We start from the raw sequence: 23,871 nt of genomic DNA, 5'->3' as shown, positions 1-23,871 counted from the left end.
ATTTGGGAATGTCATAAAAGCTCCTTTTTTACCTGATGTCCACACACATCTCACATAGTTTGATTTGCCCATCCATCTGCAGTGAAGACCACATCACACACAATTTTCCAACCATGAGTGATGCATGTTCTTTCGTACCGTGTGTGATTGTGATTACTATACAAGTGTACCAAAGTGTATATGTTACTCTGACCTGTTTTCAATGGATACCAAAGGCAGTTTCTGATGCTCCACAAGTCCACATGTGTAAAGCAATGGTAGGTTCCTTGAAGACGTCTGTATGTAATGCATAGCACGCGTATCAAAATGCTTGATTTGACACAAGAGTACAAATACATGCTTTTAAGTTTCAACGGGCATGCATGTGAGCTCGCCTGCACTATTATGTAAACTATGGTTATAAGTTGGAAGTGTGCGAATTTGATATGGTAGGTAGGCCGATGAGCCTCGCTAGTCTCCCCATCATGAGCAAATAACTGTTGTTGTGAACTTGGAGAACCATATATACAGATTGCTGAGTGCAAAAGGGGTGACCTTCACACCACACAACATATGCATTTTCACATTACTACATTTTGCCAGACTCAATAGCTATTGTGAAAACTTCCGTCAGAAACTAGAATTGTTTGTCAATTGTAGCTTAAATATGATGCATCAGTCTAATGATCGATCTGATCAGTGGTAAGCACAAAGTGCTAAAACGGGAGCATGCACCTGAGTAGTTGTCCATGAGAATGAGAGGCATCAGGATGTTCCCTTGAAGCTGTTGAAATCTCACCAGTACAGAAGAGGCACTTTCACGAAGTTTCTTATATGTGTGTGTTGGGCTTTTTCTGACAGAGAGATATGATTTAGGCAGGCCCTAAAAGATAATCTTTCTATCCTCCTCATTTACCAGCAGACTGCCTACTGCAGAGGGAAGATCAATTGGGTAACTTTGGGAGACTCTAATTTAAAAAATCCACTCTTTGGCTTCAGTTCGGCACAAAAAAATTCACATTGCATCCTTTACAGATCCTTCTGGTACACAGCTTAGGGCCACTTCTTTTGGGCTTATGCTTATGAAGAAGCCAGCTTATAGATTTCGGTGGGGAGAAACTCCGGTGGAGAGAAGCTCCCTGGCAATTATTCAACCCTTCTTTTGGGCTTGTGAAGTCTAGACTTGTTTGTTGTGTAATGTCCCTACTACCCCTAAATTTGATGTGCAACTAATTATTTGTTTCAAATCAGTACAAAGAAATCTGCAATTGTTTGAAGTAACACTGTCTGAACTCACAAAGAGAATCCTTTCGTATAAACAGGACAAGATCAAATCTGAACATTAGCAATAGCCTGACGACGTGAGAACTTTTCCAGATTCTAACAATCTGAAGCACGGACCTTCTTCCAACCTTCTTCCAAATACACAACATAGGAACATCAGTAGCAACAACGAGTACGGTCGGTTGCAGGAGAGGCCTTCAGGCCGAGGCGGAGCTCGACGGCGGCGGCGGGTCGAGGAACTTGTCCTCATAGCGGCGGCGGCCGTGCTGCGAGCGGAGATGCGTCCGGGATTAGCGGCGAGGGGCGGGACCGGTACCGGTGAGGGGCGGGTAGGCTGCGAGCGGCGCCGGATCAGCGACGGCAGCTACGAGCGGCGGGGGCGCCGCCGGCAGAGCAGCGACGGCGGCTGCGAGCGGCGGCACTGCGGCATGCCTCTTGATGCAGGAGATGCTCGATGCGGTGGTTATTTTGCTTTTGTTTTTTCTTTTCTATTTCTGTGGCCAACCGTTTCCTCACGTTGAGTGGAGTGGCAATCTGCTGTAAAATGTTTCAAACTGGAGGGCAGGTTGGTGTACCGCTTCGGTTCCCTCAGCAGAAGCTCGGGAAACTGCTTTGGACCAGTTTCTGGAATTGCACTGCAAGTTGGCTTCTAGGTGGAAATAAGCCCAGGTTAAGCTAGAGACTTCTTTTGGGCTTCAGCTGTTTGGCACCTAGAAGCAGCTCTAGAAGCCCAAAAGAAGTGGCCCTTATAGTCGTGAGGAGAAAGCTACTCTTCTGGAATCTTATACTCCCACTTTTCGGTTTTATCAGATGTTTAGTCTTTTGAAGGAGTACTTTTGTGTGTATCTAGTCCATTTTTAGTGTGTAGATTCACTCCCTTTAGTTTGTATCTAGTCAACTTTAAAGGTATCTACAAAATCAAAATATTATATTACCGCATGGAGGGAGTAAAAGATAGGCTTTGTCAGTCATAGCCTGCTTTTCTTGCCTTGTGGATAGTTGTATGAGAACACGAACTCGCATAGAAGCTGAGATTCGTCGGAGGTAACAAGGAAAATAACAGGAGATGACGCATGCCAGACAAATGAAGTTCACAAGGAGACATAAGATAGTATATAAAACTGACATCAGACGGTCTACAAGAAAAAACATGAAGAAACCAGTAGGTGGAATTGTAATTCTACAACTGGTATTCTCTTATTCTGTGAGAGTCGAAGTCAAACACAATGACACACATAATTCTCTTAACACCAAAATATATTACGAGACTACCCCATCTAAATGACAAATCGCAGCGCCTCCGCCACCGCGGCGTCCTCGGCACGCTTGGCCTCCTCCTCGGCGAGCTGGGACACGGGGGCGGCCTCTGCGGCCTCCTTCTTCGAGGTATTCCTCTTGCGGCCGCGTGAGGGAGACGATGAGTAGGGATGCAAGCGGACGCCTGCCAAACCATCGATTCTTGTCCGCCTCGTAACTTCATTCTATAATCACCTAATCACAATCACTAGTCTTTAGCCAATTTGCACCACACACCTAATCCAGCGGGCTGTCCGCCAGGCCCACTGGACGGTCCACTTGCATGCCTAACGATGAGCAGTGCCCTTGGTCGCGGATGACGAGGGCGCCACTGCTGCGCCCTCTGGTCGGCGGTGGAGAGGCTGACTCCTTCTTGACGACGGTCGGCATCGCAGGTGGAGAAACCGACCCGCCGGACCTCGACGCCGACCTCGACCCAGACGACGAGGAGGACGGCACCATCCATCACGGCGTCCAGGAGCTACTGTGTCGGTGCGACGTGATAGGCGCCACCGGCGGCGGCATCCCCAGAACAGGGGAGTTGCCACCCTCAATGTGCGCGAGCACGTTCTCGAGGGTGCGGCCAGGCCTGCTCCACCAGCAGCGGCGGCCGACGACATTGTTTCGCGCGGGAGAGGAGGAGGAGGAGGGCCATTGTACGCGTTGAGTTCTCGCTCGTACCTTTTCCGGAAGAACTCCATCCAGGCGTCGTAGTTGTCCGGGAAGAAGCGTTCCTCCGTGCGCTGCCCGTCACTGAGGGTGACGAGCACCACGTCGATCTTCATCTCTCGGGCGGCGTGACCGATTGGCGGCGGCGGGATCAGGACGTCGCCCGTGCTAAGGCGCCAGCCTCCGGGCGTGCGGAATTCCGGTGGCACGGGGCAGCCTGCCGCGTGCAGTAGCCTCCCCTCCCATTGGTGGAGAGAGCAACGGCCGAAGCCGTTGTTTGCCGCGCCGTCGCCGAAGTTCGCCATTGTTCGCTCGTGAGATTGGGGGAGGGAGGAGGTGAGAATAGGGAGACGGCGTGGTGAATGCGACCAGACACGGTAGTTCCGCGATAAATAGAGGGAGACGCGCGTGAAACCAAGGCGACGACATTAACTCACCGCGTGGAAGCTACGCATCCGGCGAAGACTGATCGGCGGCATGCTTTTACAGCGCGCGGAAGGCGATGCGATGAGGACGAGGATCAGCCTTTCTCGCCGACAAGTCGGGGCCACCAGCCACGTGGGAAGTTTTCTCGGTGTTTCCCGCGCTTTCGTTTCCTCCGGACTCCCCGAGCGCTCCCCGGGGGCCTGATACGTCCCAAACGTATCTATAATTTTTTATGTTCCATGCTGGTTTTGTTACAATTCTTATATGTTTTATGTGCACTTTTCCACACTTTTTAGCATTTTCTGGGACTAACCTATTAACGCAGTGCCGCAGTGCCAGTTCCTGTTTTTTGCAGTTTTTGTGTTTCAGAAAAGTTCTACATGAAAGTTTCTCGGAATTGGACGAAACAAAAGCACATAGTATTATTTTTCCGGGACGAAGACGGAGCTAGAAGGACACGCGCAGGAGAGCTGCCACGTGGTAGTACATAGGGCAGGCGCGGCCCCACCCTTGGCCGCGCCTGACCCATGTACTGGCGCCTCGTCGCCTCGTTTGCTCCGCCCTTCCGCCTATTTATTCCTCGTATCGGGAAAACCCCAGGGATGAGAGCCTCCATCCACGAAAAGTTCCGATGCCGCCGTCAACCGAAACCCTAGTTTGGGAGGGTTCTGCCGTCCATCCCGGCACCCTGCCGGAGAGGGAAATCACTGTCGGAGGCCTCTACATCGCCATGTCTTCATCCGAGGTGATGCGTGAGTAGTCCTCCACGGGACCATGGGTCCATAGCAGTAGCTAGATGGCTGTCCTCTCCTTGTTGTGCTTCATGTATAGATCTTGTGAGCTGCCTAACATGATCAAGATCATCTATTTGTAATTGCTACACGTTGGTTTGATGTGGATCCGATTTATAGAGAGATTGCTTTGGTTGAGATTATGTATTATGTTATTATGATCTTGCATGCTCTCCGTTTATAGTAGATGCCCTGGCCAAGTAGATGCTAGCGACTCCAAGAGGGAGTATTTATGCTCGATAGTGGGTTCATGCCTCTATTTAACCATGGGAAGTGACCTTATTCTCTACGGTTGTAGATGTGATGTTGCTACTAGGAAGAAAACATCGGTGTTCTATTCAAGGGTAGTTTCATCGTTTACTTTACACACATTGCTTAAAGCGATAGTCTGTTGCTTGCAACTTAATACTGGAGGGTGTCACAGATGCAATCCTGAAGGTGGATTATTAGTCATATAGATGCACTTGGATTACGGTATATTGTTGTAATGCCCGCATACTTTCATAGCATGTATTCTGCACCAACCATTAGCGTAGAATCTCTGTTTGTCAATTGCCCATATGCAATTTGTTTATCCAGCATATTTATTTTATTGGGGAGGCGCCTCTAGTGAACTGTGGAACCCGGTCCTTCTTCTTTTAATTGCAATCTTCTACAGCATTTTTCTGTTCTGTTCTCTGTAAACAATTCTTCTTCCACACGGTTCGTTTAATCTTTTATTTTCAGCAAAACCAGTGAGCTTGACAACCTCGCTGAAAGTTGGGAACAAAGTACTTAGTTTTTTGTGTGCAAGTCTCCACGTTCCTGCTGACGCCGGCAGTGCGCCCTGCCACAAGTTGTTTCGCAACACCTTAGGAGAAAACGTTTTTCTCCTACTGGTCGATAAACCTTGGTTTCTTAGTGAGGGAAAACTTCCTGCTGTGCTCATCATACCTTCCTCTTGGGGTTCCACCCAACGTTGGCACGTTGCGCATAAATTCTCCTTCATCAACTCTGCGCTCAGCAGGGCCAGGATGACCTGGGCTCCCCGGATGGATGAAAGCCCAAATCCGGACGAAAACGAGGATCCGGGGGGCGCGACTGGACCGTTTTCGTCCATCCGAATGAAAAAAAAGGCGTCCTGGGGGCCTTCCCAAGGAGACGGCTGGAGATGCTCTAAGTTGTTCCAACTCTCTCCCAACTAGCAATATGTTACTAAACTTCATATCTCATAGCTCCCAAGCTGCCACCTAAGGTGGCTCATAAGATTTCGGAATTTGTAGGCTTCATGGGCTGTCTAGTTAGGGCATCTCCAACGGCGCGGCCCAAACAGACATGCCGCGCCCGAACAAGTCTGCGCGGAAAGGAGGACAGGGCGTGCACGCTCCAGCGGCGCAACTCTAACAGACCAACCTGTTCGGCGGGACCCATTGGTCCACCGAATTTGGGGGGCGGTGGTCGATGTGTGTGCGCGGACGCGTCGCACACAACAGGCATGTACTGCCGTGCGTACCCGCCAGCCCACATGACAGTGACCCGATGGGAAAAGGCTGACCGGCGGCAGCAGTCATAGCCATCAAATATGTTGCTGACCACTGTGACCGCCACCTCAACTCCTGCACCGGCACTGATGCCGATGGCACTAGAAGCTGCCCGAGCATTGATGGCCAGGGCTATTTAAACTGGCCCTGCACCCGTCTATCGACCCCACCACCATCGCCATTTCTTGCAAACCACCACCGCCATCTACTCCGATGAAGATACCGTCGTGGCTAAAGAAGACGATCAATGCCCATGAGGCAGGCTCCTTATCGCGCCGCCATTGTTGGTCGTCTCCGCCCGACGATCACCTCCACGCGAATGAAATATGTCGTCGCCTCCACATGTGACATATTTCACTGGGCCACAAGTCGTTGTGGCGGTGGCGCGCCACCAGCCGCCCCAACCACAGGAGTAGAATCAGCACTATGTCCACGTGCTAGAGTGCTAGCATCGGTGGGCATAGGCCGATCCTTTCCTGCAGCGCGGCGTCATGCTGCCCGGCGGCTGGCAGCTCAACCGCACCAGGATGCCAGTGTCGCATGCTCTGATGGACGAGTTGTCATTGGAGGCGGAGATGGGTCACCGCATCCCTCGACTCCTACATGCGCTGATGTACGATCGCGCATACCTACGAGTGACCCTATGCCAATTGGGACAAGGATGTGCATGCAAGTTGCAGCTGGGGTCCTATGATTTTCTGGGGACTCTTCCAAAACCAAGGATGAAGAACTAAAGATAAAAACACGTCTATGTGTCCAGGAGGTTGAAGAAGTACTTCGAAGCTACCCCTCCATGCTGTCGGTGAGATCATCATGCAAAGTGCAACCTTTGTATGCCGCAGTATGTAAAACCGAATTTCATCCAAAGAAATTAAAGTATGCGAAATGTGAGTATCTCAGTTTTGATACATTCAGCAAAAAGGGATCTCAATGTTTCAAGGTCGTCATTGAAACTGTCTCTGTTTGCTCAAGTCTTTGTTGAGGTGTAATTCCATTAGATTTAGCTATAATACTAGTCCTGATAGTTTCATATTTTTTCTCAAATAGCATCAGTATCTCAATAAAGCAACGGGTATCGTGGATTATTGGAGCCATGGAGACTTATTCACTAACTTTTACTGCCTACATCGAATGGGTTTACAGAGAATCTGAAAGGGGAATTTACCGTTCTTACTTCGTCCTGAGATGTATTCATTAAGTTGTGCAAAATTTAAGATTATCTACTGAAGCTACCTTGTAGTGCAATCTTGACATGCAGCCATTTTGCCTAATGCTGGACTTCCATAATTCAGGCTAGCATAATGACAATCATGTATGATGGTAGACCAAAATGTCAAAGGTGCAATGGTCAGAAAGACTTTAGCTGTAGCTGTTGTATGATAATCTCATTTTCTCTTACCATGTGTCATTGCATCAACATTTTGAAAGCATGTCATGTTCTTGCAGGTACGAGCTACGTGCCATACAAAAAGAAAATGTAAGAAGGATGGAGACAGAAAACAGGAAGCCCACAAATGCGATTACTATTGAGGTGGAGATGCAAGAATCAAAGTGCAGTAGAGAATCTCAAACCCTAACAGATGATTCAGAACATCATGATGCTTAGTTAATGTAAGAAACTACAATCTGTGCTCTGATTTTTTGCTATCTTATTTCAATCCCACTTTTGATATGTGAACAATAACTGGTTTACAAGTCTGGAACCTAAGGAAGGTCGCCTGATATCACTAGGTTTAGTAACTATCACAAACTATATAGAGATCTGGGGCGCCTATTTGTCCTTGAGGGCCGATCGGAACACCCATGAGATCATGCTCGCAGCTTGTATTCGTCGACTAGGAGGACGATGTCCTTCTTGTCGGTGACGACCCTTGGCAGTAAGTTCTGCAACCATTCTCCTAATGATGTTCTGTGCTTCTATGCTGTTCCTTATAGTGCTGCCGCACCTTCGCATGTACAGGGAATTCGTGAACAGCGTGTCCTGTATGAAGAACACTCCCCGCAGGAGGTGCAGCAGATGGGCAAGCAGGGCAGGCTAGGTAGTAACAGCTGTTGCGTCTGTTGGTTCGGTCGAAGTCAATTTCTGAAGAAGAGAACGTAGCCCTTTTCCTTTCCCTAGTTTTTCCTAGTTTTTCCGAGACCTGGAACTCGAAGCACATAGATCATGCCTTTGCTTTGTAAGTTACGATGTATCAGTCTGTTCCATAATGCCAAAACGTCTTACATACTGAGCACAAGATGGTAAAAAACTTGTCAAAGAACACAATCAGATTAAACTGTTTTAAAAATACAAACCATAATATTTTTATATGTAGAGGAAATTAATGATTTGGATCAAATAATACCGGTACCATGTTGTAAATAATATAAAAGTACATATTAATTTAGTGTTATATATAGAAACATCAAAAGTTGAGATGTATGCTTAACTTGAATAAGAGTTTCTCTCTCAAGCAATTAGACGTTAATATGGCAATTGCATATTTCAGTGACATTAGTATCAGATTATGGCACGATATTGTGTGATATGTTCATTTCCTACTCTAAATCTATTCCATTTAACTCTCTCCAATGAAGAGGTGATTATGTATAAGGACATCGTTACCCTTGGGAAGGTCAAATAAAGATCTTACCCAATGGTAATAGATCACAATAGTCAACCCAAGCGGACGATCCAGAGATATTTGGGAATGTCATAAAAGCTCCTTTGTTTACCTGATGTCCACACACATCTCACATAGTCTGATTTGCCCATCCATGTGCAGTGAACACCACATCACACACAATTTTCCAACTATGTATGATGCATGCTCTTTTGTACCGCGTGTGATTGTGTTTTCTATACAAGTGTACCAAAGTGTATATGTTACTCTGACACGTTTTCAATGGATACCAAAGGCAGTTTCTGATGCCTTACAAGTCCACATATAATGCATGGCACAATCATAGCATATCAATATGCATGATTTGACACAAGAGTACAAATCCATGCTTTTAAGTTTTAACGGGCATGCATGTGAGCTCGCCTGCACTATTATGTAAACCATGGTCATAAGTTGAAAGTGTGCGAATGCGATATGGTAGGTAAGCCGATGAGTCTCACTAGTCTCTCCATCATGAGCTGTTGGAGTATCTGTTGGGCTATCTTCTTGTTCTCTGTTGTGTCCCATCTGGCCCAGCCCAGTCGTGACCTATATAAGTTGCTTCTATCTCTGTAACCCTAAGCTGAGTGAGTTCCTCCCTGCAGCCTCCTTCTACCTCAGGTTAGGCCCTCACCTCTGTCCACATGGTATCAGAGCAAAGGGCAGTGAGGGCAACGACGGGAAGGATTGCCGATCTGGAAGCCTAGTCTGCTGTGGCAGCTAGGAGGAAGTGGAAGAGGAAGAAAGTAGGCTGCTGCGGCGGCTAGGAGGAAGAGGAAGGGAGCAGGCTGCTGCGGCGGCAAGGAGGGAAAGGCAGTGACGAGTAAGAAGGCGAAGAGGGCATCCTGCGGGTAAGCCCTTTGGTGTTTCTGAGAGGTTAGTTTGGTGTCAAGCATGGGGGACAACAGGGATTTGGCTAAGGCTCTGGAGAAGCTGGCAGAACTTATCACTACCAAAGGAGATGGAGGAGGAGGATCTGCTGGAGGGGGAGCAATCGTTCCTCATACCAACATCGGTCAGAAACTTGAGCTGCCAGCGAATGAAATCAAGTTGGAAGGAGTGGCCAACTATCTCCGGTGGTCAAGGAGGGCACTGTTGATTTTGAACTCAAAAGGGCTGGATGAACGTGTGAGTGGTGAAGCTGCAGAACCAGCGAACAAGGCCAGTCTGGAATGGAAACAGTGGAATGCCCCAAATTCTCTGATTGTGGCATGGTTGCTTAACTCTTTGGTTCCTAACATTGCTGCTTCTGTAGAGGCACTCACAAAAGCTTCAGAGGTATGGGACACCTTATCAAATCTATATTCTGGAAAGGGGAACATTATGTTGATTGCTGAGATTGAGGACAAAGTGCATGACTTGCAACAAGGAAACAAATCTGTGATGACATATGTGGCTGAGTTGCAGCATCTTTGGGGAGATTTAGATCATGTTGATCCTCTGGAACTTGCCCATGGGGAGTGTGTGAGTGCTGCTGCAAGCTGGATTGAACGTCGGCGAGTCATGAAGTTCTTGAAAGGTCTCAATCAAGATTTTGAGGGGAGAAGGGCTGCTTTACTGCATCAAACCACTACCCCTTCTCTCAAAGAAGCCATTGCAGCTATGTCTAGAGATGAAGTGAGACTGATTATGAAAAAGGTAAGCGATTCTGTCACGAAACAGACCTTCTACACAACCGAGAGAGAAGAGAAGAGAGACTGCTATACTTGTGGACAAAAGGGACACTTGAAGCATCAATGTACCTCCTTTGCTACACCCAGTAGGGGGAGAGGAGGATACACACATGGCAGAGGAAGCTACAGAGGAAGAGGTGATGGCAGAGGTGGTGGACAGCCATATGGACAGCAGTATGGAAGAGGTGGTGGACAGCAGTATGGCAGAGGTGGTGGACAGCCATATGGACATCAGTATGGCAGAGGTGGTGGACAACCATATGGACAACAATATGGCAGGGGTGGTGGACAGCAGCACGCTATATCACCCAAGGCACATATGGCAGCAGCTTCAGAGCTAACTACCAGTACCTCTCAGGGACAATCAAAGGAAGAAGGACAGAATGAAGCAACCTTTGGGAACTTTGCTCACTATGTCTACAAAGATGAAGGTAATATTGATCGAGTTTCTATAGCCACTCATAATGCTAATTCAGATTGGATTCTTGATTCTGGAGCATCCAAACATGTTACTGGGAATATTACTGAGTTTGACTCTTATACTAAGTATCCTCCAACACATAGAGGCACTATCCAAACAGCAGATGGCACAGCACAATCTATAAAAGGGGAGGGGTCGGTGCAATGTACACCCAACATAAAATTGTCATCAGTTCTACATGTTCCTGCCTTTCCAGTAAATCTGCTATCTCTAAGTGCCCTGATTGATCAGCAGGACTACCGTATAATAGTTGACAGATATATGTGTTTAATTCAGGAAAGGGAGAGCAGCAGGAAGATTGGGACTGCAACCAGGCATAGGGGTCTTTGGCACATAGATCGTGACAAGATGGGGCATGATGCTAGTTCTGTGTTTGCTGCGATTGTTGGAGGAAAGGAGAGTATGGCCCTAGTTCATCATTGTCGAATGGGCCACATGGCATTTGATAAAATGTTTCGAGTTTTTCCTGATGTAATGAATGGAGTGGACAAAACCAAATTATGTTGTGATGCCTGCGAATATGCTAAGCATACGAGAACCTCTTATGTTAGTAGAGGGATCAGAAGTGTATCCCCATTTGTGTTAGTGCACTCTGATGTATGGACGTGTCCTGTTGTGTCAGTAAGTGGCATGAAGTACTTTGTGACTTTTATTGACTGCTATTCCGTAATGACTTGGATTTATCTTATGCGTCACAAAGATGAAGTGTTCACTTGCTTTCAGTAGTTTTTGTGCCTATGTGAAGAACCAATTTAATGTTCAGTGCAAGTGATCGAACTGATAATGGTACTGAATATATCAACAAACCTTTTGCTGATTTCTTATCTTCGCAAGGTATACCGCACTGCACTTCATGTCCCGACACTCCTCCCGTAATGGAGTTGCTGAGCGGAAGAATAGGCACATTCTTGAAGTGGCTCGATCTCTTATGTTTACCATGAATGTTCCCAAATTCTTATGGAGTGAGGCAGTTATGACTGCTACGTATTTGATCAACAGAATGCCCTCAAAGATTCTAGGTATGCAGTCTCCTTGCCAACTCCTTCTAAATAACAATGATTTTGTTGTACCACCCAAACTCTTTGGCTGTACATGTTTTGTAAGGGATCACAGACCGTCTGTTGGCAAGCTAGATCATCGGGCTATCAAATGTATCTTTATTGGCTATTCATCCAGACAGAAGGGTTACAAGTGTTGGAGTCCCACTGACAGGAGGACATTTGTAAGCATGGATGTTACGTTTCGCGAGTCAGAACCATTTTATGACGGTGAGAGCGATCTTAGTGGCTTGTTCCAGGGGCTTGACCATCTTGGTGATGCTCAAGAGGGGGAGCAACAAGAAGGTGGTGACCAAGAGCAGCAAGATGGTGACCAAAGAACATCAACAAATTCCTATTGTAGCGGAGATTCCTGCAATTCCTGGTACACCTACACCACCTAGACCCGTACCACCACAAAGATGGCTGCAGAATCCACTTGTGTACTCTAGAAGACAAGTACAAAGGGAGCAAGTAGATGCTGTGGGGGAGCAACAAGACCAGGGGCAGGGGGAGCAACCTATTGGACCTGACAATCAAGAAAGCACAAGTGTAGATTCTGCTGAGGAGAATCAATCTCAGACTGAGTCCAATAATAGCCTAGACTTGCCAATTGCAATAAGAAAAGGGGTAAGAAAAGTTGGGCCCCCAAAGCGACTGAGTTATGATGACTATGACGTAGGAAACTATATTTCTTACGAGGCATTGTCACCCTCTTTTCGGGCTTTTGTTGCTTCACTTCAAATCGTATCTGTTCCTAAGGATTGGAAGGCAGCTGTGTTGGACCCGAGATGGTGCAATGCTATGATGGAAGAATTGGAGGCCTTGAAGAAAAATAAAACATGGGAGTTGACAGATCTCCCTAAAGGAAAGAATACAGTAGGTTGTAAGTGGATCTATTCTGTAAAACAAAATGCAGAAGGAAAAGTGGAGAGATATAAGGCAAGACTTGTGGCAAGAGGATATAGTCAGACTTATGGCATTGACTATGATGAGACGTTTGCACCAGTGGCAAAAATGAGCACTGTCAGAATATTGATCTCTTGTGCAGCAAATTTCGGATGGCCCTTGCATCAACTTGATGTCAAAAATGCATTTACGCATGGTGATCTTCAAGAGGAGGTGTATATGGAGATGCCACCAGGATTTGTCAGACCTGAAACTAAAGGGAAGGTATGTAGACTGAAGAAATCTCTATATGGTCTCAAACAATCTCCACGGGCCTGGTTTGATAGGTTTAGACAAGTGGTGTGTGGCATGGGATATGGTCAATGCAATGGAGACCATACCTTATTTTACAGACATTCTGAGCAGAAAATCACTATCCTTGCTGTGTATGTTGATGATATTATTATCACGGGAGATGATGATGTTGAAATCGCAAAACTGAAAGGATGCTTGAGTCAAGCCTTTGAGGTGAAAGATTTGGGAAAACTTAAATACTTCCTTGGAATAGAAGTTGCAAGATCGTCAAAAGGGATAGTACTATCTCAAAGAAAGTATACATTGGATCTCTTAGATGATATGGGCATGCTAGGGTGCCGAGTGGCTTCAACCCCTATTGACCAAAATAATAAAATCACAGCAGAGTCTGGAGAACCCATAGACAAGGAGAAATATCAAAGACTTGTTGGAAGACTAATATACTTATGCCACACAAGACCAGATATATCATTTGCAGTGAGTGTAGTGAGTCGCTATATGCATGATCCGAGGGATGGACACTTGGAAGCAGCTCAAAGAATCTTGAGATACTTGAAAGGCACTCCGGGAAAAGGATTGTGGTTTAAAAGTAATGGACACCTAAATGTAGATGGATAATGTGATGCAGATTGGGCTAGCTGCCTAGATGATCGAAGATCCACCTCAGGGTATTGTGTTTTTGTTGGAGGAAATTTGGTGTCATGGAGAAGTAAGAAACAATCTGTTGTCTCGAAATCAACAGCCGAAGCAGAGTACAGAGCTATGTCACAAGGCCTGAGTGAAATGTTGTGGGTACGAAACCTTCTAAGAGAGCTGAAAATTTTAAGGCAAGGAAGCTTGAAAGTGTGGTGTGATAATATGTCTGCCATAAACATAGCAAACAACCCTGTCCAGCATGAGCGCACCAAACATGTGGAGATAGACAGATTTTTCATTAAAGAAAAGATTGATGCAGGGATTATCTCATTGGCTTATGTGAGATCAAGACAACAAGTGGCAGACTGTTTAACAAAAGGACTAGGATCAAAGGAGTGTAATCTTGCCTGTGACAAGATGGGGATGATTGACATTTATCACCCATCTTGAGGGGGAGTGTTGGAGTATCTGTTGGGCTATCTTCTTGTTCTCTGTTGTGTCCCATCTGGCCCAGCCCAGTCGTGACCTATATAAGTTGCTTCTATCTCTGTAACCCTAAGCTGAGTGAGTTCCTCCCTGCAGCCTCCTTCTACCTCAGGTTAGGCCCTCACCTCTGTCCACATGAGCAAACAACTGTTGTTGTGAACTTGGAGAACCATATATACAGACTACTGAGTGCAAAAGGGGCGAGTGACCTTCACACTACACAACATATGCATTTTCACATTACTACATTTTGCCAGACTCAATAGCTATTGTCAAAACTCCCTTCAGGAACTAGAATTGTTCGCCAATTGTAGCTTAAGTATGATGCATCAGTCTAATGATCGATCTGACTAGTGGTAAGCACAAAGTGCTAAACCGGGAGCATGCCCCTGAGTAGTTGTCCATTGAGAATGAGAGGTATCAGGATGTGCTCTTGAAGCTGTTGGATTCTCGCCGGTACAAAAGAGGGGCTTTCACGAAGTTTCTTATATGTGTGTGTTGGGTTTTTCTGATAGAGAAATATGATTTAGGCAGGCCCTAAAAGATCATCTTTCTGTCCTCCTCATTTACCATCAGACTGCCTACTGGGGAGGGAAGATCAAGTGGGTACCTTTGGGAGACTCTAATTAAAAAAATCCACTCTTTGGCTTCAGTTCGGCACAGAAAAAATCACATTGCATCCTTTACAGGTCCTTCTGGTACACTGCTTAGTAGTCGTGAGGAGAAAGCTACTCTTCTTCTTCATGAATCTTATACTCCCTCTTTTCGGTTTTATCAGATGTTTTGTCTTTTGAAGATTCACTTATTTTTGTGTGTATCTAGTTCATTTTTAGTGTGTAGATTCACTCCCTTTAGTTTGTACATCTAGTCAACTTTAAAGGTATCTACAAAATCAAAATCCTGCACGGAGGGAGTAAAAGATAGGCTTGGTCAGTCATAGCCTGCTTTTCTTGCCTTGTGGATAGTTGTATCAGACATGAAAGCATAGAGGCTGAAATTCGTCGGAGGTAACAAGGAAACTAACAAGAGATGAGGCATGACAGACAATTGAAGTTCACAAGGAGACATAAGATAGTACATAAAATAAAACTGATGCTGCAAAAGCTAAACCTCGACATCAGACAGTCTACAAGAAAAAAACAGGAAGAAACCAGTAGGTGGAACTGTAATTCTACAACTGCTATTCTCTTATTCTGTGGGAGTCGAAGTCAAACACACTGACACACATACTTCTCTTAACACCAAAATATATTACGAGACTACCCCATCTAAATGACAAATCGCAGCGCCTATGAAGTCAGGCATCCGTCTGAGAACCTCAGATCGCCTCCCTGATGACCAGGTTGATGCCGAACGACGCCGTGCAGAGGATCAGCCCGATTATCGCCAAGAAGTTGAACCCCCTGTAGCGTTCACCAAAAGGAGAAACGAAGTCAGACAGATTCAGAAAAAACGACATCAACAAAAAAAATGGCTGTCTATGGGGAAAAAGGAGCCGCAAATTTAGATCAGTCAATACTTTTCCATACTCAATCCAGAACTCATTGCGATCATTTATAGAATGAAGTGGTTGACATAGGACATAAGCTTAGGTAGGATTGCAACTTTACGAATACAGAGCACGCCATTACCTACTGCTGAGACTGACCCATGGCGTCTGACCGACTCCACATATCTAATTATCAATGACCTATGGTGCAATGTGACCGAGCCCCACACCTACCAACCAAGATCTTCACCTATTGCAGTGAGTGACCCTATGCCAATTGGGACAAGGATGTGCTTGCAAGTTGCAGCTAGGGTCCTATGATCTGGTGGGGCCTCAGCGGCCAAAAAGTAAGGATGAAGAACTGAAGACAAAGACAGGTCTATGTTTTCAGGAGGTTGATGAAGCACTTCGAAGCTACTCCTCCATGCTGTTGGCGAGCATCAATGAAGCCGCTGGCTCCTTTGACATGTTCAGTTAATTAATGGAGTTGAGCACTGTCCACCCACTCACCGCATTAATGAGTTGATTGTAGTACTTGGTTGACAAATAGGATTACTGCTCACTATCCTATCCATATAATATCAAATGGGTCATGTATTTGCAGGGCTAAGAATTTCCTAAGAAATTAAAACATAATAGAAATCAAGTGGATCTCTATTGCCTTACCATAGTTGCCAGGTTCGGGGTCGATGCCGCGTTCCACGATCCCGGATCGATCGACCCGGATCGAGGATCGGGAACGACAGTGGGTCGACCTGATTCGTGGCCGGATCACGACCCCGTTTGATTGATGTTGAGCACGGCAGTTGCAAGGCGGCGAGTACATACCAGGCATGCCGCCGCAGTTTCCGCCCGCACGCAGTCTGTCTCCGTCCTGCCATGTACGCCGGCGGCTGAGCGACGATCTCAGTCTCACGGCGCCGTCGCATTGCGGCCGGCCCTGCTCCGTTCCTCCGTCGCCGCCTGGTCGCCTGGAATTCACTAGGGGAGGTCGGGCTCTGACCGTGGGAGGCAGCGCTGGACTCTGTCACCGGAATAGACGAAGGAATTTGGGAATTTGTTTGGTGCTTCGTCTTCCTGGAGAAGAAGTACGGAAGGGATGAGTTTCCTGTGAATACTAGTCAACTGACGTGGTGGTGGGCTGATGGGCTGACTTGCTGATCGGATCGACCCAAAATTAAATGGATCCCGACCCGCGTACCAAATTGGCGTACCGGAGATGTATACTCCATGTCGATCCTTGTTCGCTAGGATGTCGATCCTCGATCCTCGACCCCGTTCCTCGATCCGCACGATCCGGATCGCTGGTAACTATGTGCCTTACATCGACCAGGATTTGGATTGGATGTCATTATCATCTAATAAATTATCTGTTGGAGGAAAGATATTTTAAGCAAAGAATCCGTACCCGAGCTTGAGGCGGTTGTCGGGGACTCCGGTGGCGTAGCCCTTGAAGTAGAAGAACCTGGCGAGCGTGTAGAGGACCCCCAGCGCGGCGGCGATGACCGGGTGCTGCAGGCCTCCAACCAGCACCGTGACGAAGAACATCGGCATCATCTCAAGCGAGTTCTGGTGCCCCCTCTGCATTAATTTTTTCCACAACACGAATTGACAAGAATTGAGCCTACTTTTTACACAGGCAAGAAAACAGCAGAGAGGGGGGCAATCTGTGTGACGGACCTGGACGCAGTTGAAGAGCTTGGCATCCTTGTTCTCCGACTCGATGGCGTACAGGGTGGGGTAGGACACCTTGTACCTGAGCAAACATCATCAGCGTCAGATTTCTCCCAACACAAGAAAATCGGGGCGGAGATGAACAGGGGAGAGGGGAATTGGCGCGGGGGCACCTACTTCCGGCGGGCCTTGCCGACCTGGAAGCTCATCCAGAAGTTGAGGAAGGCGTAGGCCACCACGGTGAGCACCACGTAGCCGTACTCCTTGGTCAGCTCGATCGACACCGCCATCGTCGTCTACCTTGGTTTCCTGGATTCGTTTTCCTTTGTTTCTTGGAAATGCTGTGTTGGCTGGAGAGGATGGGGAGGTGGAGGTCTATCTTATAGGAGGCCGGCCGGAACCGGAAGGCTCTAGAGCTATGGAGGCAAGTGTGCCTGCCCTCCGGCCCAAGTAAGCTTTGACCGATTCCTGGGCCCCGTTTCTGCCACGACAACCCATCCAATGGGCCGAGTGATCCTTTTCTTTATTCCTATTGTCCCCACTTTTTCAACGGAATATTTGTTTTTGCGAGAAATCCACCAATATATCTATACCTAATAATAAAGGAGCTAAGGTTTCTGCCAAAATTTTCGTCCAACTTTTTGTTGAACCGTTTTGCCCTCCCACCAATTCGCATAATACACAGAATTGCCACCGTACCGGTTCGTCCGTTTTGCCCTTTTCCTTCCTCCTCTAGCCGAGAGACGAAGCAGAGAACTGATGTGCCGCGTGGGCGCGATGCGCACGCCTCCCGTCATCCGCTAGCCTCCGGTCAGGCCCCGCTGCGGGCAACACCTCCGCGCCCCTCTGGCCAGGCCGCCGCCGCGAGAAATCCTTCTGCGCGTCTCCCGTCGCCGGCAGCGCCCCTCCGGCTAGGCAGCCGCCGCCAGCGCACCTCCTACACGTCTCCCGCCGCCGGGCAGGCCCTCGAAGACCGCCGATGTACAGGACCCTGCCGCCAGCGCCCCGCGCACGTCGCCATGGCCGAGACGGCAGCAGAACGACGCGTCGCCCCCGCTGTGTCCCTCGCGTCTTGGAGTCAGGAGATCCTTTCCACAGGGCGGTGTGTGACACCGCCCCGTCTCCGTCTCCGTCGCTTGAGCGGCAGCCGCGTCACGCCCGAGCTCAGACCTCCATGGCGAGGACGGCGCACTTCCTGATCCCCGTTTATCGCGTTGCAAGGAGGAAGAAAGGGGGCAGCTTCGTCTTCAAACGTGGATCAAAACGTGTGGTCCGGGACGTCCGAACGTGGTGTGGGCCGGACCAGTTGATGTTGCTCTGCCGGACGAACGGCCTGGTATTTCGTCCATATCAAACACGTACAAGACGAAAACTCTGCACCGTCCGTCGCGTTTGAGTTTATGCCCGTGATATTCCTAGCTGGTTATTTCCTCCATCCATCGTGTAAAAAAAGAACTCCTCTCGATTTTCTATATAGCGACCACGCTATAGAAGAGGATACTGGCCGGATCGACCATAACGCGAGACGGACGGCCCATCAAAGCTCGGAAGCGAGAGAGAGCCAGAGAGGTTGGTCGATCTGCCAAGATCTATGCCCTCGGAATCTCTCCACACCGTATGAAGTCAATGATGGTGACGCCGAGAATAACGTCTCTAGCGCTATGGGGCGCACCTTCATGGCCTGCTGGTCGCGTGTCCCAAAGTTCGTCGGCTGCATGAGTAGTTGTGGCCACCTTCAAGCATGGCATGTACCTGCTGGCCGCCTGACCCAAAGTTCGTCGGCTGCAGAGGTTCGTCAGCTTGTACGTAGTATGTACATCGGTCGAAGAAAAGTTCGATCCAGATTAAAACGGATGGGAAAACATGTCCGTGTCAGTTTCACCTTGAAACACCGGAGCCACACAGGAGATCAAATCGATTCCGGACCTCCTTCCTCTCGCGCTAGATCAAATATCATCTCCCTGCTTCGCTGGATTCTGGCGCGGCCGCTGTCGCATCGATTTCGAACTGCTATAGGAGTTGTTCTGCAAGGGCCGCTACGGATACAACGCTGCCGCCGTCGCATCGACTTTCATCAGCTCTTCGAGTTGTTCTGCAAGGACATCTATGGATACAGTTCGGCTTGGCGGTGCGCCGCTGGACTGCGCTGGCTGTCGGGTGCCGCTGCCGTGGCTGGACTTCGACCGTCTCTTCGAGATTTTTGCAAGGGCCGCAACATCCGGAAGCAGGCTGAGTTAACCACATGGTTTTGTCGACGGTGATGGTGATGGTGATGCTATATGGGATTTTGGAGGTCGCTCTGCAACCTGGGGCACATGGTTTTCGTTCACCAAACCGTACAGACAGCGCAGGCAAGCCAAACTTAGAGACACTTTGCCATGCATGATGTCCGTGTCTGCTTGTGTGTTGAATTGCGGACTAAATCACGCAGAACTAATGAACATCCAGATAATGCGATGAAACAGAGCCTCTAAAGTGTTCCATCTCCCCCAAGTCCGTAAAACATGACTAAAGTTGATGTCTTTTGTGGCACGATGATGGAGCCAAGCAATCCATCTGGTCAATCCGGTTATCGATTGAGCTAAGCAGGTAACTCTATGGCTGTTTCTATTTCCTTCTTATAGTTTCTGTTTAATCAACGTATCATGTATCTAAACTATTAGGAGGTTCAAAATTCAATACAAAATGGTGGAAATTAGTTTTTTTTTTGGTTCAATGCCACATCATGATACAATATGTTATAAAATATTCCCAACAATTTTTAGTATAACTTTTGTTCTCCAACTCTCAAATCAATTTTGTTGTTTAAATGGATTTTGATCCCCAAATAAGTAATGGTTGCATCCCAAAATTATGAACATTTGCAATTGTATTATATCTATTATTTAAAAAATGAGTAGGGGTGGAGATGGACAAATGATTTATCCGCTCCGAGGGAGGAGAAGGCCTTAGCGCAGTGGGGTGGGGTGGCGATAGCGGCAGACGACCTTTGCTAGCACAACTTCAGATGCACGTGTATTGGGTGGCCTAGCTTAAGGGCACGTGTATTGGTCTATTGGATAGCCTAGCTGAAGCGGCGAACAAAAGAGGCAGTGATGATGCGTCCGAACACAATGCACACCTTTATCTCTCCCGTTGCAACGCACGGGTATTTGTGCTAGTTAATAATCATCAACAGTACTACAAATAGTCTAGAAAGTAAATAAAATTACAAATTGGTACTCAGACCACCTGCGATGACTACATACACTAGCACGAGCCGAAGACGCGCCGCTGTCCTCGCCCCTCCAACACCGGAGTTAGGCAAATCTTGTCGTAGTAGAGCTTATTGTAGTAGACAAACGGAAAGTCGTCGTGCTAAGATCTCAAAGGACCAGCGCACCAGAGCAGCAACTGTAGATCGAAAGAGACTGACATGAAACCACACCAACAAACAGAAAACCAACCGGATCCCAGGAGATCCGATGGGCATACAACTCCACACACCCTCCATCAATGCTAGATGCACCACCAGAGCGAGGATAGAGCGGGGAGTACCTTATTCTGACTTCAGGATGTAGCCGACGCCTCACCATCCCAAAAAAGAGATTGAAAAGCAAACTAAATTAAGAACGAAAATCCCCGCAGACGAGGGACCGTGGTCCGCCACACCTCCCAAGCCCAAGGCCACCAGAGAAGAAGCGGACCAGCGGTAATTCTAGCGAGGAGGATGGAACCCTAGATGGGGTTTTCAACGGGATATATTTTGAAATGAAAAACAATATATTGAATTTCACCGATAATTTATGACAATGCATAAGCTGGAAAGAACACGGCCGTTCTTACTTGGAGAGTAGGCTACAAAAATTGTTTGGAGAGAGCTTGCTCAAAGTCAACGGGAGGCTTTTGCGTCACGGGTGATGTCTGCCAACGTCCACTGAATAGTGAATAGAATACTGATCATGGTTTTTAAAAAATTGGCCATAAGAATCATCCCCAGAGATCGACATCTCGGTGCTTGAATCTGCTGTTGGTCTTTCAGATTTCGGTGGTTTCAGAGAACACGGCCACACAGAGAGGTCCAAGTCTTGGGCTGGAGATCGTGCAGACAGCCGATTGCCCAGCCATTCTTTTTCTTCACAACGGATCTATAGAGGAGACGCCTCTGCTGTTCAGCTTTCGGAAAAGGAAAAAAAAAGAGGGAAATAAATCGCGGGCCAGTAATTCTTCGGAGTGTGAAAAGCGATTTGGGGATGAGTCTCGAGTTCGTTTGGTGGCGCTAACCATTCGGATTTTCAGTCATTTTGTCTAGTTTCTCTGTTCGTATCTGATGCAAGTAGCACATGGTAGCAGGTAAGTCGTATAGTAGAGAGCACGCAGCATGCGAAAAGCGAGCGGGATCAATCAGAGTTAGAAACGACCGGGGATCCTGCAGCGCAGAACTGAAACCAAACGTTCAGAGTGTGCATCGCATTTTCAGTGCAGGATAAGCAAATAGTCGTTCACCAAAAAGTACTATCTCTTTTGACACGAAGATCGAACGAGTCACTGAAAATGGTTACAACGGATCATCGTCAGATCAGGCGGAGACATGGGCTCCTTTGTCTTCAGAACACACAACATTCCGTTCAAAGTCAACATGGCATGCACTAGATAGTCGTCTTAATAACACCAATAAAAGACGAATGCAATCACCTAATCAGGTAGAATTAAGAGCCAAGTGTCACACTCACGGAATCTAAAGGAGGGCCTAATTTCCTCGTTCATATCTGGGGCGAGTACAAGAGAGCAGGTGAGTCGTGATATAAAAAGGGGGATCAATTGGAGTTAGTACAAATGGCTATGTCCTTACTGTACTTGTGATTTCCCGGTTCAGCCAGTGTTTACATCGGCAAGATCATCCACAAGTGCGGAGCTGTGACCAGCCAATCAGAGTGCGCATCACAATTTTAGGCATGACTAAGACTAACCAGGTAGCCGTTCAGCAAAAAGTGTGTTTTCTGATGAACACGAGGACGACTAAACGAGTCACTGAAAATGGTCACAACGAATCGTCATCAGAGTCGGAGGCATGGACCCTTTTCTCTTCAGAACACAAGCATTCCGTCAGAGTTCAACAAAGCACACACCAGGCAGATAGTCGTCTAACACACATAGTATAAATCAAACACAATCAGGTAGAATCAAAGTGCCAACTCTCACACAATCAGGTAGAACTAAGAGTCTAAGGAGAGCCTATTAAGTGGAACGAGGAAACCATAGTGCAGAACTGCAGATAGGGCCGGCGCGGCGGTCGTCAGTCGTCACACGGCGTTCACCACCATCTTCATCCCGAGGTAGCAGTGGCCGTAGCGGGTGCAGATGAAGCGGTTGTCCCCCCTGGCGAGCGTGACGCTGTCGCTGCCGGAGGTGTAGGTCCTCGACCCCGCCGGCGTCGTGCAGCCGTTGTAGCCGTCCTCCCCCACCGCCACCACGTTGTGCATCCACGTCATGTACCTGAACACTGCGCGCGGCCGGAGAACGGAACAGACTGTCAGACTTTCAGTACAACAAGAATGCACAACAGGATGCTCAAGATTTGCACGCTTATTAGTACCGAGGACGTCGCCGGCGTGGAACTGCTTCCCGTTGGGCCAGCTGGCGCTGCTCAGGGACCAGCCATTGCCGTCCCCGACGTAGTAGGTGGCCGCGCTGACGCCGCAACCGGCGATGCAGCAGCACGCCACGGCGAGCGCGGCGGCGGCGGCGACGGCGCGTTGAGCTGCACTGCCTCTTCCCCGAGCCGTCATTTTTCGCTAGCCACCGGAGCAGGCTCACCACACTTCTTGCTAGCTACTTTTGGGTGTTGAAACTCCGGAGGCGATCGAAAGGAGAGGGATTTCTGCACTTGTGTAGTGTGGGTGTGGCAAGGCTGGTCTGGCTGGCTGGTTGGCTGCCTCGGCGCGTGGGAGCACAGTGCGATCAATGTTGTGGACAGACGACGAGCACGAGCAGTGTGGCAGGAGGCTGCAGCGTATGGCTTCAATGCGGTGGCATAGGACGCGAGCCCGTGATCACATGGCCGGTCAGCTAGAAGGACAAGTGTGTATCACGGCGCAATTGTAGACAAAAAAAAACGTCGTCGTATAAGAGCATCCCACTCGTTGGCGCTCCCCACGCCCAAATCCGGCGAAATTTTCGTCCGGATTGGAGGAAGATTTGGCGTGGGGAGCGCCGAAGTTCCACATATTTCAAACAAATTTAACATAAAATTTAACAAGTTCGGCGACTAAAAGTACGAAAATTGCTGAAACAAATTTGACGATAATCAGTACAATGTTTAACAAGTGCTGAAACAAATGAAGCACACAATTTCACAATTTTTCAAACAAATTAAGACAGACTAGTTGGCGTCGGCGTTGGCGTTGCCTCGGAGCCTCCATATGTGCTCCACCAGATCATCTTGCAGCAGCTGATGCATTGTAGAGTCTCGAATCTCCTGGCGCATAGCAAAGAAGGCGGCCCATGATGGAGGCACCTGGTGATTAGGCTGTGCAAGAGGACCCTCTCTCTCATATGGTGCTTCTTGCTCAGCCAGAGGAACCGGATGCTTTCGCTCATTTTCAA

At 47.9% G+C, this 23,871-nt stretch overlaps 2 protein-coding genes and 2 long non-coding RNA genes across 4 annotated transcripts; 2 read left to right on the top strand and 2 right to left on the bottom strand.

The window, feature by feature from the left end:
- The first annotated feature begins 7,416 nt into the window (after positions 1-7,416).
- Positions 7,417-8,196, top strand: LOC139830484 (uncharacterized). The gene is made up of 3 exons (XR_011742614.1): positions 7,417-7,576; positions 7,697-7,842; positions 7,926-8,196. It is a non-coding gene; the product is annotated as an uncharacterized lncRNA (long non-coding RNA).
- A 2,108-nt stretch (positions 8,197-10,304) lies between these two features.
- On the top strand, positions 10,305-11,423 carry LOC127293215 (uncharacterized). Its single transcript, XR_011744372.1, has 2 exons — positions 10,305-10,711; positions 11,038-11,423. It is a non-coding gene; the product is annotated as an uncharacterized lncRNA (long non-coding RNA).
- A 3,730-nt stretch (positions 11,424-15,153) lies between these two features.
- LOC127293214 (uncharacterized) lies at positions 15,154-17,640 on the bottom strand. Its single transcript, XM_051322783.2, has 4 exons — positions 17,464-17,640; positions 17,293-17,368; positions 17,021-17,193; positions 15,154-15,526 (listed from the first exon to the last, which is right to left on the bottom strand). The coding sequence occupies exons 1-4, from the start codon at positions 17,574-17,576 to the stop codon at positions 15,442-15,444; spliced, it is 447 nt and encodes a 148-aa protein (XP_051178743.1). The 5' UTR covers positions 17,577-17,640; the 3' UTR covers positions 15,154-15,441.
- A 4,762-nt stretch (positions 17,641-22,402) lies between these two features.
- Positions 22,403-23,257, bottom strand: LOC127293213 (basic blue protein). The gene is made up of 2 exons (XM_051322782.2): positions 22,862-23,257; positions 22,403-22,768 (listed from the first exon to the last, which is right to left on the bottom strand). The coding sequence occupies exons 1-2, from the start codon at positions 23,052-23,054 to the stop codon at positions 22,569-22,571; spliced, it is 393 nt and encodes a 130-aa protein (XP_051178742.1). The 5' UTR covers positions 23,055-23,257; the 3' UTR covers positions 22,403-22,568.
- Positions 23,258-23,871: the final 614 nt, after the last annotated feature.

The sequence above is a fragment of the Lolium perenne genome, chromosome 4, assembly GCF_019359855.2.
Source record: "Lolium perenne isolate Kyuss_39 chromosome 4, Kyuss_2.0, whole genome shotgun sequence".
Lineage (NCBI taxonomy): Eukaryota > Viridiplantae > Streptophyta > Magnoliopsida > Poales > Poaceae > Lolium > Lolium perenne.
Note: the sequence above shows the minus strand (reverse complement) of the source record. Positions and strands in the feature narration are given on the sequence as shown.

Excerpts from the sequence above, each read along its gene's own strand:
- LOC127293214 (XM_051322783.2), bottom strand. The coding sequence starts at position 17,576 with ATGGCGGTGTCGATCGAGCTGACCAAGGAGTACGGCTACGTGGTGCTC. Across the intron at positions 17,369-17,463 it reads GTCGGCAAGGCCCGCCGGAA|GTACAAGGTGTCCTACCCCA; the intron begins GTAGGTGCCCCC and ends ATGTTTGCTCAG. Across the intron at positions 17,194-17,292 it reads AGCTCTTCAACTGCGTCCAG|AGGGGGCACCAGAACTCGCT; the intron begins GTCCGTCACACA and ends AAATTAATGCAG.
- LOC127293213 (XM_051322782.2), bottom strand. The coding sequence starts at position 23,054 with ATGACGGCTCGGGGAAGAGGCAGTGCAGCTCAACGCGCCGTCGCCGCC. Across the intron at positions 22,769-22,861 it reads CCACGCCGGCGACGTCCTCG|TGTTCAGGTACATGACGTGG; the intron begins GTACTAATAAGC and ends GGCCGCGCGCAG.